The sequence below is a fragment of the Triturus cristatus genome, chromosome 4_1 (assembly GCF_964204655.1).
Source record: "Triturus cristatus chromosome 4_1, aTriCri1.1, whole genome shotgun sequence".
Classification (NCBI taxonomy): domain Eukaryota; kingdom Metazoa; phylum Chordata; class Amphibia; order Caudata; family Salamandridae; genus Triturus; species Triturus cristatus.
Window position 1 is genome coordinate 316,357,692 of NC_140585.1, and position 23,388 is coordinate 316,381,079.

Here is a 23,388-nt window from a genome sequence, read left to right on the forward strand (position 1 = left end):
TGGCCGAAGTGGCATGCGATATTTATGTCCTTGCCCGGCTCCCTGCATTCATAAAATTCCAAATGTGATGTCGTTGCTCAGGTGTTTATTTTCTGTCACTGGCTGCCTTCGTAGCTGCAAAATGAGTGCTAGTTGTCATGCCAAAAAAACTCGGAATGCTCTAGATCTCCTGGAGAAATACAGCCGGGATGGAAAGCAAATGTGCATGTGTTATTTCTGTTCGGCCTTTCAAGTTACAAGTGTCTGTTTTTCTGTTCTGCTGCTTAAAATAGGAAGAGAAACTACAAATATGGTATCTGCCGTTCATTCGCAGCCCTGGTCGTGTTTTTCAGTGTTACATGAGCAAACATACAAGGCCGAATACTTACAACCATTTGAACACCTAAGCCAGACTTACTCCAACAAACAACTTGAATTGCAAGCACAAAGCCACCTTTGCAAATCAGACAAGCAACGGCATAGCCAATAGTTCTCGCCTTTGGGACATTATAAGTGTTTAGCCATGCAACAGTTGATGTTGCACCAAGGATATTGTGCTGCATGATTAAATACTTATAAGGTCCCAAAGGCGAGACCTATTGGCTATGCCAATGCTTGTTTTTGGTGTCATCTGCCTCCATGAAAGATCATTGTTTGAATAGAAGCCCACTTCAACAAACTCTCTTCTGCCCGCGCGTTTTTATACAACCACTCCTGCTCCATGCAAATAACCAATGCTGAGATCAAGTGGAGTCTGGTCCAGTAGACCCTATGCCAGTATGCATATTCCTGTCACGAAGTGTATAGCCGGTGTAGGCATGAAGACATAATCATGTCTACAAGAGAACACTTCTACTGCGGACTACAAAATAAACCCACTTTCATTTACAAACCAAGGCGCCTTACATCACCCAGAACCAGAGAAGCTGCAAAGTGAATAAAACGAGAACTTCTGTTAGCCTGTATCTAGTTGGTGCTTTGTCTAGCAAAGTTACTCTCATTATGCTGTTAAAGTCAACCTGTTAGGTGGCTGAGCCCGCATTGTACAGAGGTCTAGGGCGCTCATGTACGTTGGAAAGAAAGATCCAATGACTAAATCCTATGATTAAAATGCATCTGCCAAAAGCGTCTAAACATGTACACTGTATCATAGAAGGGATTTTTGTTTTTTCAAAAACAGGATTGCCACTCCTCTGAACCCTATAGCAAAACCCCACAGAGAGCACTCTCAAAAACATACTTCCCACATAAATTATTTTGTGTGCCCGTCCGTATCCATGTAGCTCGGTAGGTGTGCTTTCATGGATCTTAACACCACACCCGCTTAATTTTGTCGATCATACCATTAAATTTCTACATGATGATCAAAATTGGTGTGGGTTATTTCCTATAGTTGGGCATGGCATCCTCAAACATAAATCGTGTTTTTAGATGGTTGTTGGATATGCAAATAAATGAACATAACCAAACATCATGTTCGAGGCATATGAGCTGCAGATCACACACGGAGGATAAGATCGCCATCTGGTGTTGGGCTCGGATGATTGCAGGTTGTTGTTGTCTTCGAAAGAAGCCTTTGGTCACGAGGTTGGTGACTCCTCCCCTGGACAACAGTGCGCATGGGCATCCACTCCATCGGCAGATTGTTTTTTTCCGCCATTGGGTTCGGATGAACTTTTTTCCGCTCCAGCAGAAAACTTCCAGCAATCGATTTAACTCTTTAATCTTCATTCCATCGACGTCGACATCAACTCGGACCGGTTCCGGAAGCGGCTGATGGACAGGACACCCTTCAAAAAATGCCCCCAGTGTGGAGCGAAGTTCCCCCACAGTGACCACCACGAGGTTTGCAACCTCTGCCTGTCGCCGGAACACAACGAGTCCACCTGTCCAGCTTGTTCCGCTTTCCGTTCGAAGAAGACCCTCCGGGACCGAAGAGCTCGACGCCATATTATGGCCAAACCAGCTCCAGAACCGGAGGACATCTTTGCTCAAGATGTTCCCGAAGACGACACCGAAGATCTCGAGATCGTGTCCGAGGCCGACGATTCCGATGACCTCATCACTCCAGGGCAGCGTGTGAGTACCACCCCCCCTGCCCCTGCCCCATCCAAAAAAGCATTGGTCAAGACTCCGCCAGCTGGGCCCAGTCGCGACCGGAAATCCTCTTCAGAAGCCCCGCCCTCGGGCCCGGCTCCGAAGACATCTAAGCCTGTGGGTGGCTCGGGCTCGAGCAAACCTCACCTGATTGTGCCTTTAACACCCTCGGCACCCAAACACCCACTGTCGGCACCGAAACAGGCTCCAAGACCGAAATCTCCTTCGGCACAGAAACGTTCCTCGGCACCGAAGTCTCCACCGGCACCGAGACGTTCTTCAACATCGATGCCTGAAAGTCCATCGGCACCTCAGTTGGCACCGAAAACTCAGTCGGCACCGAAAACTCAGTCGGCACCGAAAACTCAGTCGGCACCGAAAACTCAGTCGGCACCGAAAACTCAGTCGGCACCGAAAACTCAGTCGGCACCGAAAACTCAGTCGGCACCGAAAACTCAGTCGGCTCCGAAAAATCCATCGGACCCGAAAAAATCGTCGACGCCAAAAACTGCGTCCCCGCCGAAAAAAGCTCATAAAGACCCGAAGCGGACGTCACAGACACCACCTTCGGAGCCAGATGAACTTTTTCGACCAGATCCTACTCAGAAGCGGCTCTACATCAATCCTAACACGGGACATGTGACTGCCATCCCATATAAAAAGCGGAAGCTGGACACTACACCTCCCCCAGCTCCCATACGGAAAAAGGACTGTGCTACTTCACCACTTCGTCCTTCCTCTCCTGCTTTACCTCCTAACCCGTCCCCCCCTCCTCCTCCTGATTCTCCTTTACCTTTACCTTTACCATCTCCCTATCATTCACCTCCTCCACAGGATGATAATGATGACTTAGGGGGAGGGGCGGACCCTGATTTATTTAATGATCCTGTTGATCCAAACGACCCTTTTACGTTCCCAGACCCAGCACCCATGGATGACTGGTCTTATCCTATACCTGACATGCCTAACCCCACTACCTACCCCTCCAAGCCCTCCCCTCCTGATGACCACCTAGGGTTCGGCCAACTTATAAATAGGGCAGCAACATTCCACGGCGTTACAATGCACACAGACGCCCTTGAAGAGGACTTTCTCCTTGATACCTTTGAGCAGTCACAAAAGACTGTTCACATACTGCCCATGATCAAAGGGGTTATAAAGCATGCTACTGAAGTCTTTAAGGACCCTGTTCGAGCTAGGGTTCTCAACCCACGCATCGAAAAAAAGTACCGACCAGCCCCGCAAGACCCTGCATACATTAAGGCCCAGCTCCCTTTAGACTCCCTAGTCGTATCAAATGCCAGGAAGCGCGCTAACTCACAGACAACTGGAGAAACGCCTCCCCCAGACAAAGAGTCTAAGCTTTTAGAAGCCTCGGGCAAACGGGTCGCCGCGCAGGCGGCTAACCATTGGCGTATTGCGAATACCCAGGCCCTGTTAGCCAGGTATGATAGAGCGCATTATGACCAACTTGAGGACCTTATGCAACATCTGCCTGAACCTTTTAAGTCCCAGGCCTCTGACCTCATCCAAGAAGGCAAATTAATATCTAATGCCTCCATTAAATGCGCCTTAGATTCAGCTGACACTGCTTCTAGAGCGGTCAATACTAGCGTCTTACTCAGACGACATGCCTGGCTCCGTATTTCCGGTTTTAAACCGGAGGTTCAAACCGCAATTCTAGCTCAACCTTTCAACCAAGAGCAGCTATTTGGCCCTGCAGTGGATACTGCATTAGAAAAAATGAAAAAGGATAATGAAACTGCCAAGTCTATGGGAGCACTGCAGTCTCATCAAAACCGGGGTTCCTTTCGTCGCTCCTTTTATAGAGGAGGCTCCAAAAACACATCAACTGAGACCACGTCCACCTTTAAAAATTCTGGACAAACATCCCCTAACAGAGGTTATTTCCGGGGAGGTTATAGGGGAAACAATAACAAAGGTCGAGGGCGGGGCAACAACAACAACACCCGCACCTCACCAGCCACCAAACAGTGACTTGCCACCACTCCCCCCAGACCATTCCACTCCGGTCGGGGGGCGACTCCAACAATTCCTGCCTGTCTGGACTTCCATCACCACAGACAGGTGGGTAAGACAAATTATCCAGTCTGGCTACTGCCTCGAACTCATACAATCCCCCCCCAAAAATACCGCCCAAACAACGTCCAATGTCCTCGCATCATCTCTCTCTCCTCAAACAAGAAGTTCAATCCCTGTTACAAAAACATGCGATAGAACCAGTCCCCCTTCAACATCAGGGAAAAGGGGTATATTCTCTATACTTCCTCATTCCCAAAAAGGACAAAACACTAAGGCCCATACTGGATCTCAGACTACTAAACCAGTATATACATTCGGATCATTTTCACATGACCACTCTCCAACAAGTCCTCCCACTTTTACAACAGGGAGACTTCCTCGCCACATTGGACCTCAAGGACGCATACTTTCACATCCCTATGCATCCCGCTCACAGAAAATATCTACGATTTGTGGTAGATGGGCAACACTATCAATTTACAGTTCTCCCATTCGGAGTAACAACAGCACCCAGAGTGTTCACCAAGTGCCTAGCAGTCGTGGCAGCGCATCTCAGAAGACAACAGATCCATGTCTTCCCCTATCTGGACGATTGGCTCATAAAAGCCAATACATACCAAAAATGCGTTCTCCACACTCATCGCACGATTCAAACTCTCCACGATTTGGGATTCACTATCAACTACCCCAAATCCCACCTACAACCTTCCCACTTACATCAGTATCTAGGAGCAACCATAGATACATCCAAAGCCATTGCCTATCCCAGCACAGCCAGGATAGCCAGTATACAAAATCTCATCTCTCAATTTCAAACTCATCCATCTCTTCCAGCAAGAGTGTTCATGCAGCTCCTAGGCATGATGGCGTCATGCATCTCCATAGTCCCACACGCACGACTTCAAATGCGTCCCTTACAGGAATGCTTAGCACAACAGTGGAACCAAGCTCACGGACAACTTACCGATCTGGTGTTGGTGGACAGTCGCTCACTTCGATCACTGAAATGGTGGAACACCATCAACCTGTCCAAAGGGAGACCGTTCTTAGAGCCTCTTCCACAAGTTGTGCTAACTACAGACGCATCTCTCACGGGCTGGGGAGCCCACCTCCTTCACCATACCACTCAGGGCAGATGGACCAGCCAACAAAAACTGCTCCACATCAACCACCTGGAACTCTTAGCAGTGTTCCTAGCACTAAAATCCTTTCAAATTCACCTAAAGAACAAAACTGTCCTCATACGCACAGACAACATGACGACAATGTATTATATACAGAAACAGGGAGGGACACACTCTCTCCAACTGTCCCAACTGGCACAGCAAATCTGGAGATGGGCAATTCCCCAGAACATCTACCTGTTAGCAGAACATCTCCCAGGGATCCACAATCAAGTGGCCGACCTCCTAAGCCGCCACACACAACAGATCCACGAATGGGAACTACACCCCAAGGTTCTACTCCCCTTCTTCCAAAAGTGGGGACAACCAGACATAGACCTGTTCGCCACTCCCGAAAACACAAAATGCCCAACCTTCGCCGCCAGGTTTCCACACCCACAGTCGAAGGGCAATGCCCTATGGATGAACTGGTCAGGCAGATTTGCGTACGCCTTTCCGCCTCTCCCACTAGTTCCATTTGTGGTACGCAAACTGAAACAACAGTCACTAATACTAGTGGCTCCCACTTGGGCACGTCAACCGTGGTTCACCACACTTCTGGAACTATCTTTAGTTCCACATCAAAAGCTACGCCTCTCCCCGGATCTATTAACCCAGAACCATGGAGAAATCAGACACCCAGATCCTCAAACACTGAACCTAGCGATCTGGCTCCTGAGGTCCTAGAGTTCGGTTACCTCAATCTCCCTCCAGACTGTATGAATATCATAAAGGAAGCCAGACGACCTACTACTAGAGCGTGTTATGCCGCTAAATGGAAACGATTTGCCATCTACTGCGCTAATAATAACATACATCCATTGGATGCTTCCATCCAAAACATCATTTGCTATCTACTACACTTGCAAAGATGCAATCTAGCGTATTCCTCTATACGTTTACACCTAGCAGCCTTGGCAGCCTACTTGCAAAATAGGCAACACCTGTCCCTTTTTAAGGTACCAGCCATCAAAGCGTTTATGGAAGGTCTCAAAAGAATTCTTCCCCCAAGATTGCCACCTGCACCAGTGTGGAATCTCAATGTGGTTCTAACAAGACTCATGGGTCCCCCATTTGAACCTATGCACAAATGTGAATTGCAATTCCTAACATGGAAGGTAGCCTTCCTTATCGCAATCACTTCCCTCCGCAGAGTAAGTGAAATACAAGCCCTTACACTCGAGGAACCTTTCTTACAACTACACCGTAACAAAGTGGTTCTTAGGACAAACCCTAAATTTCTTCCAAAAGTGATTTCCCCTTTCCACCTTAACCAATCAGTAGAACTGCCGGTCTTCTTCCCAAATCCAGACTCGGTAGCTGAAAGGGCCCTACATACCTTAGATGTTAAAAGAGCCTTGCTTTATTACATCGACAGGACAAAACCTTTTCGAAAGACAAAACAACTCTTTGTTGCTTTCGCGCCACCACACAAAGGCAACCCGATCTCCAAATCAGGAATAGCCCGGTGGATAGTTAAATGCATCCAAATATGCTACCTCAAGGCTAAACGTACACTTACAGTTCCCCCTAGGGCGCACTCCACGCGTAAAATAGGGGCTTCTATGGCCTTCTTAGGCAATATTCCCTTAGAAGACATTTGCAAGGCAGCCACATGGTCTACCACGCATACCTTCACTAAACACTATTGTGTTGACGTGCAGGCCAAACAACAGGCCTCCGTGGGCCAGGCTGTCCTAAAAACTTTATTTCAAGCTGCTGCAACGGATACAGGCGACCACCGCTAAGGGGAGCACTGCTGTATAATCTATCCTCCGTGTGTGATCTGCAGCTCATATGCCTCGAACGGAATATGCTACTTACCAGTATGCATCTGTTCTTGGCATGTAGAGCTGCAGAGTCACACACGCCCGCCCGCCTCCCCGGGACCTGTATCTGTTCCAGCATCCGTCTTACTTAGACATTACACATGGACATCCTTTCTTTCTTTTCTATATACTCCATCTTTTCCCATCATGGCGAAAAACAATCTGCCGATGGAGTGGATGCCCATGCGCACTGTTGTCCAGGGGAGGAGTCACCAACCTCGTGACCAAAGGCTTCTTCCGAAGACAACAACAACCTGCAATCATCCGAGCCCAACACCAGATGGCGATCTTATCCTCAGTGTGTGACTCTGCAGCTCTACATGCCAAGAACAGATGCATACTGGTAAGTAGCATATTCCTTTTTTTTTAATGCCAACATCCTCTTGACCCCTGCCCTTCCATTCCGAAGTGTACTTTTACTGATGCATGCAGAGCAGCCATTTAAATCAGAAAGGCTAAGTTTGTTGATAATCTCGACAAACTGCACTTAAGGTAATAATACATGCGTAATTTGAGCTGGTAAGGCAAGCGCAGAACTATTCTTACTCAATTACGCCCACGCCCATCTGGTACATCACCGCCAGCTACTCCAGGTTACTCAGCATCCCTTTGAATTTCTGACATGAAGTCTTCTTGTCCTGAGCTGATGTCAACCAGAGCATCCATTTCTGGATGATGCATGCAGGTGTAGTGTGCAAAAAGATGGCGGTCTGTTCTTCTGTATTGGCTTCTCTGGCCACACTGCCATGCTGTTGGACTTCTGGTTGCTGAATGCAAAATGCAAGGTCCCTGCTCCCAGTGACCCGGGCTTTTAGCAGCTTTAAGAGCCTCAAACAAGTGAGTTTTTAAATTGAAAAGCCCCTTCATTTTTGCTGAACATAGCTAGTTATCGTCACGTTTCATCACCCTCACTTTCTATTTAATCTGCATGACTGATTTGCAGTATTTCGGGACCTCTTTAGTGTAGATAGTGAAGATGAGTCATATGCCACTTGATACAGGACATGGTGACGAACAGCCAAGGAGGTGTTAACCATGACCATATAACAGGATGTCACATTGTTTAATGCCAAGTCTCAAGAAACTGTTGAGGCTTCACTACTTCAGGCCTCTCTGGACATCCTAAAAAGGTACGGTTGTTCTACGGGTGTGCTCTTTCAAGTTCTTTTATAGCCCATTTAGTTGTGTGACATCCGCTTCCTTCAGTTCAGAGGTTCGTCCCCAGTCTCTGTGACCCAGTCAGCCGCATTGCACATATCATGGTGCGTAATTGTGACAGCCCCTCCAACCTCACGGATTTTCTCCTCTAGGAAAGAGTGGACGTCTTAAATTGACTTTAATATCACATCGTTGGAAGCATTTTCCCAGTTAGGCATGCACGGTGGCAGTGCCGTCTCCACTGGCTGGGTACCCTTGACAAATGTGGCTGGCTTCCCCTGATGAGTTTGTCTTTTAACCCAAACCATGTCTGCACAGCAACCACCTGGGGAGTAGTAGGAGTAGTAGAGGTGACACTGAGACTGTCTGAAGAAGACAGGACCTTGTATTGGATGCATCGAATTGTAAGCTCACTGTTCACAGTAGGTGAGGGATAATATTTCTAACTAAGCAGTTCCAATATGAGTTACTTGAGCCACCCAGTGTATGCTCGGAGGTACAAAACAGTGTCATTTTACAAACAGTGTCACCTTCAGGAAGAATCCAATACAATGAATAGAAGTCAAATTGCATAGGTAGGTCTGGCATTGCACAACTTGAGCAGAAATCTGGACTTGTAAATTCGAGCAGGGAAGATCAGATGGCCTATAGGACGCTGTTACTCATACATTTCTATGTGACCTAGCTACAGGCTGCATCGGTGTCTTTTGCTGCGCACTCACTTCCTCAACTCAGGTGTATATAGTACAATGGTGGCACGTGTAGGCATGGGCGTAGGAAGTGTGGGGGACGCGGGGGATATATCCCCCCCCAGATTTTGGAGTGGGGGGGACACGGGGGACAAGGGTGGGGGGGACGAGGGGACAAAGGAATTTCCCCTCTCCCTTCTGTTATCGCAGGGCCATTAGCACGCGAAAGCGCTACCTAATGGCCCTGCACTTGACCTGCCTGGAGTCAGAGTCCACCCGCCCTCTGCCTTTTGTTATGCTGCAGGAAGGCTCAGCCGTCTGGGAAGGGCAGAGAACGGAGAAAAAATAAACGCTGTCTCTTTTCCTTCATGGCAAGGACCGTGTCCACTACTCCTGATCTGCCTCTGGCGGCTGCCCTCCTCTCTTTATTCCTCCATCTCTTTCTGTCTCTGTCTCACTCCTGCTTACGTGCTGATTTCAAGAGGCAGCTCAAGGTACTCTCTCTTGCCTCTCCTTTTCTTTATTTGTTCCCCTGTGAAATTGATCCAAAAAAGGCTGAACACTTTGGCTGTAATTGTCCTCATTTTCTGACCGTTTTCTATTGAAAAGAAAAACCTCGGAATGGAGAGAAAAAAAAGTTAAATACCTAAATAAAGCAATACAGAGTGGACAGCAGACAGGCCAGACTGTTATTTACACCCACACACATTAGCGCCACTTTACAGAGTTTGCCAGTGAAAGCGCTACTTTCTTTTTATCTTCTTTCTTTGAACAACATTGTTTTCCCAGGGTGGGTAAGTGTGCCATTCCTAAAGGGACTGCAATACCTGGTTGATGGGTAGAGTGGAAACGTTTAATATGATTGTTTTCAACTTTCTAATTATTTTAGCTTATAAAATGCGGCTCTGTGTTTGGGGATGTGGTCTTTTTTAAACCAAACTGCATATATTTTGAAAGGATATAAGTAATGGACATTGAAAGGGGTCCCTTCCTGGTCCTATAGCCATGTCTTGAACTTTTCAGGCAAAATCACTTACTGATTTCTGAATAATGAGTTTAAAACCGTTAAGGTAACCATGTTTTTTTCTGATTACAGTTCACATGCTTTGCTTATTCTTGCATTCCCTATGAGTGTTTGCTTTTTCCAGGGTGTTATTCATTTTTTTTCAGGCAGCATTTTACTGTTGTCTAGTGCATAATTTGAATTTAGTCGCAGCACAATTGAGTTGTGCTGAAGGCAGTGCGAGTTTCTCTCAGTGGGGCAGTATGGTGTTCAGTGTGGGAGAGAATGTGGCACTCTGGCCAGAGCTGCTGAATATGGAACTGGAGAACCATGTTCAGACCTTCATGACCAGTTCACCATACCACACTCCTGACAGAGCTTATTCCGATGCTACACCTTAGAAGGCCCGATAGACCTTAGAAGCCCAGGTGTCTTAGCACCCGCAGGTGGACCTGTCCACCACAATCCATACTGCAGTTCACTTCCAGTCTTACGGGTAGGCATATGAAGAAGCACATCCTAAATCGACAGTGAATCTGTCACTGAGGTCACAAGACCCTTGAGGCCAGTCCACTTCACCCATTGGTACCTCCATTGGCCTTTTTCCAGCACTAGCAGTGCAACTTGCCAGGGGTTGGCAATGTAGGATTTGCATGCACACCAAACTTAGGGGGTGATTATAATGGCAGTGGGACCGCCACGTCACCCCGTCGGTGGCGGTCCCACCGCCATTGGTGACTGCATCACAGCCCGCCATATTACAATGGCGGGTGGTTACCTGGCGGTCGGAAAGACCAACCACCACGCACCCGACGGGCTTCTTGAGCCCGCCGGTGTGGTGGAGGGGCTCGTGGATCCTACAATGCTGGTGGTGCCTACCATGCACCGCAGAAGGGATTACGATGTCCCTTACCCGCCAGCTTATCAATGGCGGTTCACCTGCCATGGAAATGCTGGCGAAAGGGACATTGGGGGCCCGTAGCAGGCCCCTTTACTCCTGGCCCTCAGACATTGGTCCTGGGGGGCATCTATGATGCCCCACAACATATCACTGCACCATGTGGCAGGCACCGATATATTTAACATGTTCCTTTTTTTTTTTACTTTGCGGCAGATGATGCAGCCAGCAGCACCTGCTGCAATGTAAAGATAGGCACTGTGAACACCGTAGTGGCAGTCGCATTGTAATGCCTATCGTGGGGCCTCCACCTTGAAGGCCAGCGGTCCCATTCCCCGATTCGATGTCGGTGGTACTGAAGTCCGCCAGCCATTGTAGTCCGCCCCTAAGTTTGCATTTTATGAATATGATTCAGCGGGAAATAAATTGATGTTTGCAATTTAATTGACTTTGGTTGGCCTCTTATCTATGAGATTTCCCTGTTGAATGTGCCTTTACATTATACATTTTTGGTTGTATGAATTGATTGCATACTACACTCTCCTACAGGTATTCATTTGAGTGTCATTAGGAGTGTCTGGGACCAATTGTTTTCTTAGGAATTGTTTTCTTTACTAACTTTTGAAAAGGGCCCTAAACTTCACAGCAACACAAGTCACATTTCTTTTAGTAATTTGGGATCCGTTTGAGCTACAAAATTGTTTTGGAGGAAATCGTTAGATTATGCAGCAGATGATGTATTATGTGGCAAATATGATACAGCCATAGTTAAGTGGAAAACATTTTTCCACTTAATTTTGCCCCAACATTGTAGTTGATCAATTTGTAAGTTCCTCAAACCCAAAAGTCGAGTTTGGGCACAATTTGCATTTTAAAAGCAGCCCTATAACACAGGGCTACTTTTAAACTGACCTCAGGCTTCAGCAGTGCACACATGCAAGCGCAGAAAGGGCTGCTGGCCTCTAAACTGCCATGCCTTATTATATTCTAGGGACTTAAAAGTAGTTCTAATCCCCCTGCCCTATTATGTACTAGGGCCTTATAGGAGAGGTCATGCCAATCATAGGGGTACCCTAGCCCATAGTGCACCCTAGTGTATGTAGGGGTTTTCACTGTATTTTTAAGTGCCTCTTTCAGAAAGCACTGGCTGTTTAGGCAGAGGCCAGGGTCAGTCAGTCAGGTACCACCAGTACCAGTCAGCAAAAAGTTGGGGAGTGCCCAGGGCGGCTTTGCAACACTAGAGAAACACAAACTCAGAATGTAAAACATAACACCATGGTTGGGGGGTTCTCTTCAATAATCAGAATTGATTTCCTAATGAACCCATTTTCCAACATTAGGATAGGGAAAGACTGGGGAAAAATCATAACGTTCTAATCTATACATTAAAGTTTTTATGCAGCTCTTTGATGACGGTTAATAGCTCACTGTTCAATGTTAGGATTTTAACTTATAAACTTCAAATACCAAAAGAATATCTCAGACAAAAGCAGTAACTCACTGACCTATTGAATTAAAACTTTCACTAGACAAGCCTTCGATCTCTCTCAAAAAAAGAACATTAATCACCAAAGTTATCTTCACATTTTTATTGTTGCCTGAAAATTGCTGGAGACCAGGAATGCAGCAGCAGGTACTTTTCAAACCCTAATGCACTTGCAAACACGACGCCCCCACCCTAAGTCAGCGGCCTTTGTTTGCTTTGTGCATTAAGATGCAAGATTCATATATATGTTTTTTTTAAACATTTGGTCTCATTACTATATGAATGTAAATAACAATAAAGCATACATGCAAACTGTGACTACATGCCTGCTTTTCTCAATATTTCACTTCGAAAGTATGCGATTGTATTTGTTTAACGGGCGGTGATTTGTATAGGGTCACTGGAAAGTTCACAAGGTTGTCCCTGTCCCCCCCAGAATTTTAGTGTCTCCTACGCCCCTGCGTGTAGGGTGCTGTTTCATCTGAGTTTGGTGGTTACTAACCCCGTCTCTCTGCCAGTGCGGCCAATCCTGCTGCTTCGGTGCTGGACAAAACAGTTTTGAAAGCTCGTGTCATGCGGCCAGGGCCACCATACTCCGGCAGACCCCTCCGATTATAGCCCACCACCTCCAGGATCGGTGCAAACAGGTAAACGCTAGGTTCTTGAGTCATTATGCCTCACTGGTTGGCAGATCAGAGATCCCCAACATCATTGCAGCCATTGGAACCTCTTTCCTGGGCTCTCAGCAGTGTGACATGAGTAGTCAAAGCAACATCCAGCCTCAGCAGGTATTCTTGCCAGCAGTGTCTTCAGTGGTGGACCTTCCAGGTCACACCCGCTAGGAGTCACAGACGCAAACCTGCAAGCAGGCCCAAAGCTTCACTGCTCTCCAGTGGGGGTGGCCGGGCTACAGCAGGCGACAACTCAGAATCTCTTTACGGCTCGCTGTAGCCTAACGGACTAGACTGCAAATATGCTTCAACGTACAAGTGTTGCCTTTATGCCCGTTTTTTCTTTGCTATTCAATGGATTTTGTGTAATGCACTTGGGCGCATTAACCGCGCATCTCTGTTTTGACCAGTCACGCTGTAAGTCTGTATAACCTAGTTGTTGATGGACAGTACAGTCTAAAACTTTAACAAACCATTGCAGCAGCTCTTTCTACTTCAGATCTGGCTGGCTGCCTCCCTCCTTCACGTCCAGAAGGAGCTGAAACTCGTTCTTGCCACTTTATCACCAGCTGATTGCTGGACTGCCCCTAACAGAATGCTCCCGAGTCCCATTCACCACCTCCCTCGGATTGCCCTTCCCACGGGTGCTAGAGCCCTCCCCTCTGTATAGCCTCATTTCATACTGTAAACATCACTCCCTCGCATGTTCTTTATTTATCTCTAATTCTTAGTTCTTTTTTTTATCACCCCCTCAGATTGTTGCCCTCCTGTGTTATTGTAACACATTGTTATACAGCGCTGCATTGCTCGGTTGCTCTTCTCTGTTCTGTGTCTTTATGTTCAACATGCAGTCTTGATCTCTGCTAAATGACCAATGTACAGTATCTGATCAAAGAAAGTGCAGTCGCATATTATCATAAACACCCTAGGGTAGTTTACCATTACTGCTTGTTACATGCTGTATTTTCGAATGTTATGATGTCACTTACATGCTTTAACTGGGCTTTACATGAGACCATAATCTCGCTTCCCTTTGTTGGAAATACTGTACACAAAATGCATAAAACTTTAATAAAAGATTCAAACAAAAATAACCTGGATTAATATTGCAAGGGCTGTAGGCTATAGCATATTACACAACTTTTTGCAAACGTTATACGAATGCCTTTGTACTGCAGTCCTATATTCATGGAGACACTGTTTATATTTGAGAATGTTTTGCAAACTTCATAGGACCTGTTCAATTTCTCTCTTAGCCTCCCCCCGAACTGGACCCAGCACTCGCAAAGAGGAGGGATTTTGAGCCGTCCGTGGAGAAGGCGAGGTATAGTAGCATCCTGCAGAAGCAGAACAACTCTGTTCAGCTGAAAGCGGAGTCCTGCCACCCACACCGGTCTCCCCTGGAATCCTCTCCCGTCCGAGACCTGCAATCGGAAGCATCGCTGAATTACCCCGAAAGGGAAGGCATCAATGGGTAAGTGCTTGTGTCAGGGGTTCATCTATTTTCCAGGACTTCTTGGTAGCAGTCGGTGCTGGTATCAGACATGCCAACATTTTAGAAAAGAGAAGTGGGAGAATTAAAAAATATTGTCGAGAGAATTTATTCTCTCATTGACTTCTGTGGCGGCCTGCACCGGATCTGTTGGCGTATATGGGACTTGTAAGTGCACTGCTGCAGGATCGGCTAACTGAAATACAAATACACTTCTTTTGGCCTACGGGTCAGGAGAACAAAGAAGGCACTAGGGCAGGCAGAGTGAGCATGTCAAACATGTTGTGCACTGCCTGCAGAAGCCGGTTACTGGCGCTGCAAACTCCGAAACACACAAGACCAGTCTCTGTCGGCTGAAGCTCGCAGAGGAATCCGTATTTTTGCATGCAGGAATCGAGGGGTGGGTACCAGCCTTGAAATCGGAAGTCTGGAGCCTGCATCGCGAGAGTTCGCATGTATGCAGTATAATCCTTCTATCCCCTCCTTGATTTCTGCTGACACCACTTCATTTCTGGTATCTTCTGTCAATCCCAGTGCTTGCCTGATATATGTCGATGTCCATGCCCTAGTGCCTTTTATCGATGGTTCCATCCTGGCGTCTGTCACTGCCAATCCCTCACTGGTGCCTGGCCCTGCCCGTGGCGTCTTGCTATTGGACATTTCCAGCAGATCTTCAGTGTCATTAAAACGTTGAATTTACCCAAGAAACTACAGTAAATTTTGTTCACCAGCACTGCCTTTAGATTTACCTTTGTAATTCAATAACGAGTTCTCGGCTCTTTTCCCAGGTTTTGAATTAAAATCTAGATTGCTCCTTCGGTCAGCACTACACAGACCTTGCATGCATTCTGTCAAATATGTAAAATCCACTAATAAAGATTGCTAAAGACTGCCAAAATAAAACCCCCTTTGCATGACAGAAGTCGGTGCATTACAGATGCAGTGCAAAGCGCAGAGGGACGCAATGAGGGTGGAAACCCTGAAGATGTTGAAGATAACCTTGTGCTCTGCCTGGATTCTCGGGCTGAAAGATGAGGGCGGGCGAAGGGTTCACAGAGTTGGATGAAGCAGGAATGGCGAAGATCAGTGCCAGAGAAACATATTGGGCGAGATTATCTTTGTACTGTGAAATGAACTGCTAATAGTGAGGTGAAACACTAGACCAACCTAGTGTATTGTGCTTACTGCTGTTGAGAGCTTTACAGTTTTGTTGTGATTGAGAAAAGTAAACCTGGGTATAGGGAAGGGAGCTCAGGGCATTGTGAGGTGAACGGTATGTAGCCAATTCATTTGTAAGTGTGACAGAGGTGGTGTTTAATGGACAGTCGCTTTGAGGGAGAGGTAAAAAGGGTACAGAGACTGCAAAAAATACGCCACGCACTCCAAACAAGGATCCATAGCCGGGAGGAGACAACGGAGGACTCCCCACTGAAAAGGAGACTGTTAAATAGAAACAGGACTAAGAAAGATATCGCCCTCACTTATGCCAAACTGATGAGGAACACACAGGGGGCCCTGGTATGATTGCTGCCCAATGTGCACAAGGGTAAAGGGGAGCTGAAGGATGAGGATTGGAGAGATACGCTACAATGTCCAAGGGTGGTGGTAATAAGTTTGAGTTTCCGTCTAATCCATCTTAAAGTCCTTCACAGAATATACCACACCCAAGCGTCATTATGCTAAATGGGTAGTGCTAAAGGTGATCGTTGGCTCCTATGTGATCAGAAGGACACATTCCGTCACATGTTATGGGAATGCCCCAAAATATAACCCTCCTGGAAGAGTGTAACCCACAGGCTGGAAGAAGTCATGGGACTGACTACAGAGACTACTACCACCCTGGCATTACTAGGCATATGTAATAACTCTAAAGCGTCATCCTGCAAGAAACTATTGATTAACCTTGGGGTACATGGTGGTGCAGAAAGAGATGGCACAGAAATTGGTAGCAGAAAAGGCCAAAAACTGCATGACTGGGAATGGAGCTGTGTAGGGTAAGGTAAAAGATGGTGTCTGAAGGCAAAGGCTGCTCCTGCAAATAGGAGAAGATATGGGGTAGATGGGATATGGGACGGTAAAAGTCAGACATAGACGGGGGAGGGGTGGTACGGAGGCAGTCAGGAAAAAGGAACAGAGGATACGGGAGATAAAACCCAATCTGTGAACAATCGAACTTCAAAGGGACTCTGCGCCAACCTAATGGTCATAATGTAGGTTGTATTAGAGCGGCAGTGGGTACATATATCACTGCTGCATTTGTTTTAAAATGTTGGTCTATGCTTTTTTATTTATCTTTACACGAGACATCGTGTAAAGATAAATAAAAAAAATTAAAAAGCCAGAAGAAGAGGTGAAAACTGATATCCTGAATCCTTCATGATGAGTTATCTGTAGGTCTGTTTTTGTACAAGTAATACTATGAAAAAAGATTGAAAAACATATCTCGTGTTACATCTTCTGACAAAAATATCAGGGCTTAAAAATTGTTCCTTAAAACATTGCGCCATCAGAATTAATAATAGAAAATCTACACCAAATGAATCAATACGTTTTCAAACTATATTAGGCCACATTTATTACGGAACCTTTTTCTTGTTACTGATATCCTAACACACAAGTGCTCTGGAATGAATGCTTTCCCATCTTTCAGCACATTTGTCACACTGGCAGATCTGATTACCTCCGTTGCAGTCTATCCAGGTATTGGTTCCACCCAGTTGTACCTCCTTAGTTAATCCATTCTGTTTTGTCTCTCCTCTTTCATATCCCACCAAGCTTTCTACATTTCCAGACATAGCCCTCAAAATCACCCAGAGAGCCTTGGGGGGTCTCATTAGTGCATGTGCTAGGTTTCGGTACTGTAAGAAAATATATACATGTATATTCACTGAAAAACCATGTACAAATGACCTACCTGGAGAACAGCATGTTATATTGTGTAATCACTGCTCATCAGTATATTTGATTTTGTCCCTTTTTCTATCAGCTCAATCAGAGTTTGTATTTTTGGTTTGAAGGCAAGTTTGCCTTTTGTTTTTGGATTGTCTTTCCTATCGTTACCAGTTTGGTGTGTTGGTAGATTTTTTTATTTTTATTTGTGTCTGGTTGATTTTTCATTAACGTGTGCGTTTTTTCTGTGAGCAAGTTTGGTTTTGCGCTTCCGTTCTCTGTGATTTTGCATGATCTTTTTTTTTTGGGTGACTTGTGTCAGTGTGATGCTTGTGTAAATGTATTTTTTTGAGTAGTTTACATTTTTCTATTTCACTTAGGTTCTTTGTTTTATTTGCCTGTATACTTCCTTATTGCTTTTTAACCTTTTTTTGCTACTGTCATTCACGTGTAATGCCTTCCTCTCTGTTAATTTGTGTCTGTCTCTATAAATACGTTTCTACCACAGATTATCACACTTTTATTCTATTCTTTATCCTGCTGTCTTTTTTCTTTTAATCTATTTCATTTTGTCTTTCTCCCTGTGTACGTTTCATTCACTTTGTGTTTATCCTTGCTCGTTTTTTTTTAAGTTAGTAAGCTTTAAGTTTTTTGTTTTTAGTTAACATATTGTATTTCTAACCCTTTACCTCAGTTGCCATTTTTGTCTCGTGTCTCACCTTTTGTCTTTGTTAGTCAATATTATTGGCTTTGTCTGTTTTTTTTGCTGTCCTTTTCTCAGCAGGTTTTTTTTATACATGTTCTCTTTTTTTCCTTATCATCAATATTACTCTTTATCTGTGTCTCTCTGTGGTTCTGTTCCATACTTTTTCGTTTATTTGTGCAGCAATGTCACTTGTGTTTATGGTGTCAAAATCAATGTAAAGGTGATGATTGTTATAGTTTGAGCCACAAACTATAACAGATAAGTTTTATAGGTTTATAAGTTTGAGCAAAAACCATAACTCAGTTTAAACTTGTGTGTTTTTTTCCAGTGAATTTTTCATGATGGTCTTATTGTCCATCCCCAGCTACGCAGGGCCTTCGACCTAGTGCGGTGGGAGTTTCTTTCAGGACCTGGGTGCCCAAGCATTTGTGAGCAGCCAATATCACACTGTGCACTGCCTTTGACCATGTGTAGTGGGGTATTGCCACATAATCTGGCCTCCGGCCAAACCATGCTTCCACCCGTTTCTCTTGTTCCAACTTTTGGACCCTAAGGGGGTGACAATAGAAATGGTTCTATATCTATTTGGATTACTTTAATTTTTGATTGTTTGGTTTTGTGGAGGAATTCTGGACCCCAAACGGCCAGGAGATGTAGATTTACACCAAACCAACTAAAGAACCATCTCTAAGTAAAGTTCTGCTTTTTTGCAAAACTTGATGTAAACCGGTTCAAATATTTGGGTGGTAATTACCAGAAACATTTTCTACAGGAGCTAAAAAATTAAAACACACATTCACATTCTGCCCCTATTGAACTTTTCCCCCTTCATAAATCTCCTAAAAAAAGATAGCTGTACCTTCATTGGCTATGCCAGGCGATTGAGAAATGTTGGCCAAATCCATCCATGGGGTCAAATGTTACAGGCAAATACAAATAAAGGCTTTTCAATGGAAAGTGAGGTTGAACTATTGCTAGACAGTGGCAACAACCACTCTGTACTGTATATCATAATACTGTAATATAGTAATTTTACACAGTTAAAACAACTTATGGAGCCAATTATATTGGCCTCCTGAGTTGGGCCTGGCTCTCACTCCAGCATCAAGCTAAAAGCCTTGGAGCCCTCTTTGATGGCAACCTGACTTTAAAACCCCAAGTGAGTGCAGTGGTCTCTCCTTGCATACTAATATTGTGAAAGATTAAAAAAAATGCTATGTTTCCTCAGGCAAAGTGTTAAGAAAATGGTCATTCTAGCTCTTGCAATATCTTAACTAGACTGTGCAAATTCCCTCTACTCTGGCCTCTCACAAAAATTGATTTACAGACTACAAGCAGTGCACAATCTAGCAGCTAGATTGATGTATAAGGCACCAAGGTACTCGTGTACCTCACCCGTGCACAGGGAATTTCATTGATTGCCTATGGAATATAAGATTAAATTTAAGATCTGTTGCCTTGCCTTCAAAGATTTAGGAGGCAAGGGACCTCAATTTTCAGGAATAGTTCATAAACTACTGTCCTGCATGGGAATTTCATTCTTCATCTTTGTTTTTGCTGGCTGTCCATAGATTCAAGAAAGTGGAAATGGGTGCCTGCAGTTTTTCTTATATGGCTCTGTTTATCTGGAATTCTCTCCCCCTCTCTCTCTTTGGCCGCAGACAAATTTTGTTTCCTTTCACAAATAACCGTTGGTGATTGTGTGCTCAATAAAAACAAATGAACATAACAATTGACAGCGTTCCCACAGAAGACTGTGGTGTTCAGACCATGGCGTGAAACCACTTTCAGAGACGGACCTGTGTCAGCATATGCCTGTGGTGTTTGAGCCCAGAGCACAATTCCAAATCTTGAGAAGAATGTGCCATCATGCACCTGGATGGGATTCCGGACTGTGAAGCAAAGCTGTAGGCCGCTATATACCAAAATAAATCACTGGCCTTGTGTAAGCTCCGCTCCCTCTCTAAGTTGAAGGCATGGGCTTGTGACCGTTTTTTAGGCTGCTGGTCATCTTAATGGTTGAGGTTGTCCGGTAAGTCCCAATTGGAATCTAAGAAACATAGGAAGTTTATGCGGGACCTGACATCATGCCATCTACTCTCTGTCCAAAGTGAAATCATAGGATTTCCTTTGGTGTTCACTTGAGTGCCTGGTATCTTCCTGATTGTGAATCACCTGACGGGATGTTTAAACACAGCAGCGGACGATTTCAGCCGGCCACATCTGATGGATCACGAATGGTGGTTGCATCCTGAGATGGTGCAGTACGTCTAGGGAAGAGCCATAGCTAGATAATTTCACAACTGTCTAGATTGAGCAGTGTCAGGAATGCATTTTGAAGTTCCCAAGAACTCTCTCTAGACGATTCATTCAGGCAAGAGTAGAACATGGGACTTATTTACACCTTGCCACCCCTGCCTCTCCGAGTTCTCAACAAGACCAGGAATGACTGGGCCCAAGTCATCCAGTTGGCTCTGGGGTTGGACCAGGAAAGTATGGTACCAGGAACTTTGAGAGGATCATCCGTTGCAACAGCAGGGCAGTGTTCTGCACCCAAACTTGTGCAATCTACACCTTCATGTGTTGAGAGTTTGCTGTGGCAGTTGACTGTTCGATCTTCATCCCGAGGGTATGGATGTTATCCTCCCAGCCAGGTGTAACATCCCAGCCAGGTGTCCCTCTACAAAATCTGTTTCCTCACGGCATTGGAAGAAATGTGTGGCCTGATGTGGAGCCTGCAATACAGAACCCCTACAAGCCAAACTGTTGATGTTTTGTTTGTTTTATCTTTAGCCCAGCAAGGTCCTGCAGTAAGCCCCATTAAAGGTTTTGTTGACATTTGCCGGACCAACTGTCCTAGTTTAAATTACCTGTTTTGATGTGGTTCAATGAAGGTTTGAGGCACATGTTCCCTTCCAAACAGTTTGTGATGCCACAGTGGTATCTTTATTTGGTTCTGACGTTTCTCATATGAACCCCCTTTGAGCAAATTAGCAGCTGATCATTGCATATTTTGACTCTCAAAACATTCTTGATCATTGCAACCACTTCCACCCATGGCTTTAGTGATCTCCAGGCTCTCTCAGTGCCCTACACCACCTTTTTTCCAAACAAACTCTTGTTGAGGTCAAGGGTGGCCTTCTTAATTAAATTTGTGATGCCTGCCACACACGTGTTTTGCCTGAGAAAGACTGAGGGCTCATTTTACCAAGGTCAAGGCTACTACCACTGCATTGGTACAGGGAATTCTTGTTCTTGACGTCTACCAGGCCATGACATGGGTGTTGGTGCAACCCAGTCCTTGACAACTTGGTCCGATGGAAAGGGCAGTTTGCCTGTTTGGTCCTGCAGGTCCACAGACCCTAGCTTGTGAGGTACTGCTTTGGTATCAATTATAAAGTAGGCACATCTGCAGATAGCCATCAGAAGAACAAGTTAATTACCTTTGGTAATGCTTTTTCTGATGAATACTCTGTCCAGCTTCAGAATCTTCACTGCCCTCCCACGTCCCCGCTCTATGGGTGGGTCTGTTTTTAACATTTAAAAAGGTGCCAATTTGGATATCCACAAATTGGTACCAACAATTGTTTGTGCTCTGCTTCCAGGGTCACAGAAAGAGTCAATTAGTAAATGAATGTCCGCACAGAATAGTAGCACCTATATACAGCTCTGCTCGGTCGTTTCCACAGCAAAATGGGGTTGACCCAGAGCTGCACAATGCCGCCTAGTGGCACACTGGAACACTGCTGTAAACATTTCTAAAGCCCATCTGGCACCTGGATAATATTCTAAAGGTGAGGAATCTGTGGTTGGAGTATTCACCATAAATTGTGTTACCAAAAAGCAAGTAACTTTTTTCTTATTACCACAGTAGTGTCGAAAACATTGTTTAATTCGTCACAGTGTAAATGTTAGTTACTTTACACAATGTTGCCTTGCTGCACAAATTCAACCCCTTGCATCCTGGTTTTGGTTAAGTAAGTTTATCTTCTTAAACATATACACAAGAAAAACACCATGAAATAAACCATATGTACAGAATGTAATGTGCTATTTATTCCCATTGTTGAGGTATATTTATGCACACGCGCACACATGCATCCCATACAACAAGTCGGAAAATTGTGTTAATCTATAGTTGCATGTATGTGTTTGGTAATTGCTAGAATTTTATAATCCTAATCAAGTTCTGCTGCCTTAATTTCAAAGCTTTAGCAGGTGAGGCATCTCAATTTTTAAGGAAACGATTAATAAAGTACTGTCCTGCACTGGACCTTCGTTCTTCATCTGCGTTTCTGCTGGCTGTCACAGTTTTTCCTATATGGAAACATAACATTTTTGCTTTTCTTGTTTAAGTTGTAGATAACATATGATACCATGCACAATTTGAGCTTTGCCTCTTCTGAATTTCACCTGTTTTATTTTTGTGCTTTAACAGTAAAGAGCAGTCTGACTCTGGTGCTCAAAACTCAGAGCTAGATGCAACCTACATGAGGAAGATGAGGCAGAAGCAACTGCAGCAGCGGTTCCGGGAGCAAATGGAGAGAAAGCAGAAAAGTCTGGATTCTCTGGAACCGCTGGCAGCTGGTGCCAGGGACGCTGGTATGTTTATTGATCAGAACCTAGACCTCAGCTCCTGAATGCTTTCAATCCCTGAACTTAGTATCGTGCAAATTTCCTTTTCAGAATTACTAGGGGCCTGATTTAGATCTTGGCGGATGGGCTACTCCATCACAACGGTGACGGATATCCTGTCTTCCGAGTTATGAATTCCATAGGATATAATGGATTTATATTTAGGTGGACAAGATATCTGTCACTGTTCTGACAGAGTAACCCCTTCACCAAGATGTAAATTAGGCCCTATTTTTTTGATACAGTTAACGTATTATTTAAAATAAAAAAGCTTGGACCACCTAGGTGGTAACGCCAACCACATGAGAACACATTTCACATACAATACACATTAAATGGAAGACATGCCTTACAAGACAAGCAATGTTTTGTACAATTCAGTCTCTCTCTCGATTGACCTAGGTTTCTTGGTGTAGCCTTCGCTTTTTGCAACTTTCCCTGACATCTTATTCTTAGGCCAGTCTTTTAGTATGATCTACTCCTCCCTTAACCCCTTTTTAGCCAGAGGTATTTTAAAGATGTCTATGTCACTTCCTTCTAAATGTATTTTTCCTCTGTCATGGAGTCTTCATCTTTCAAAGCAGTCTGCGTTTTCTCTTTGGATCAGAGGATGCTGAAACATATGTAAATTTCCTTTAGCTATCTGTAGT

At 44.9% G+C, this 23,388-nt stretch overlaps 1 protein-coding gene across 2 annotated transcripts in view; it reads left to right on the plus strand.

Moving 5' to 3' along the window:
• The window catches only part of RAD52 (RAD52 DNA repair protein), a 210,470-nt gene that overhangs the window by 129,529 nt on the left and 57,553 nt on the right, over positions 1-23,388 (plus strand). For both annotated transcript variants that reach the window (XM_085652251.1, XM_085652252.1), the window contains exons 8-9: positions 14,273-14,490; positions 22,542-22,705. In XM_085652251.1, coding sequence (XP_085508377.1) covers positions 14,273-14,490; positions 22,542-22,705 — 382 coding nt within the window. The remainder of the gene's footprint in view (positions 1-14,272; positions 14,491-22,541; positions 22,706-23,388) is intronic.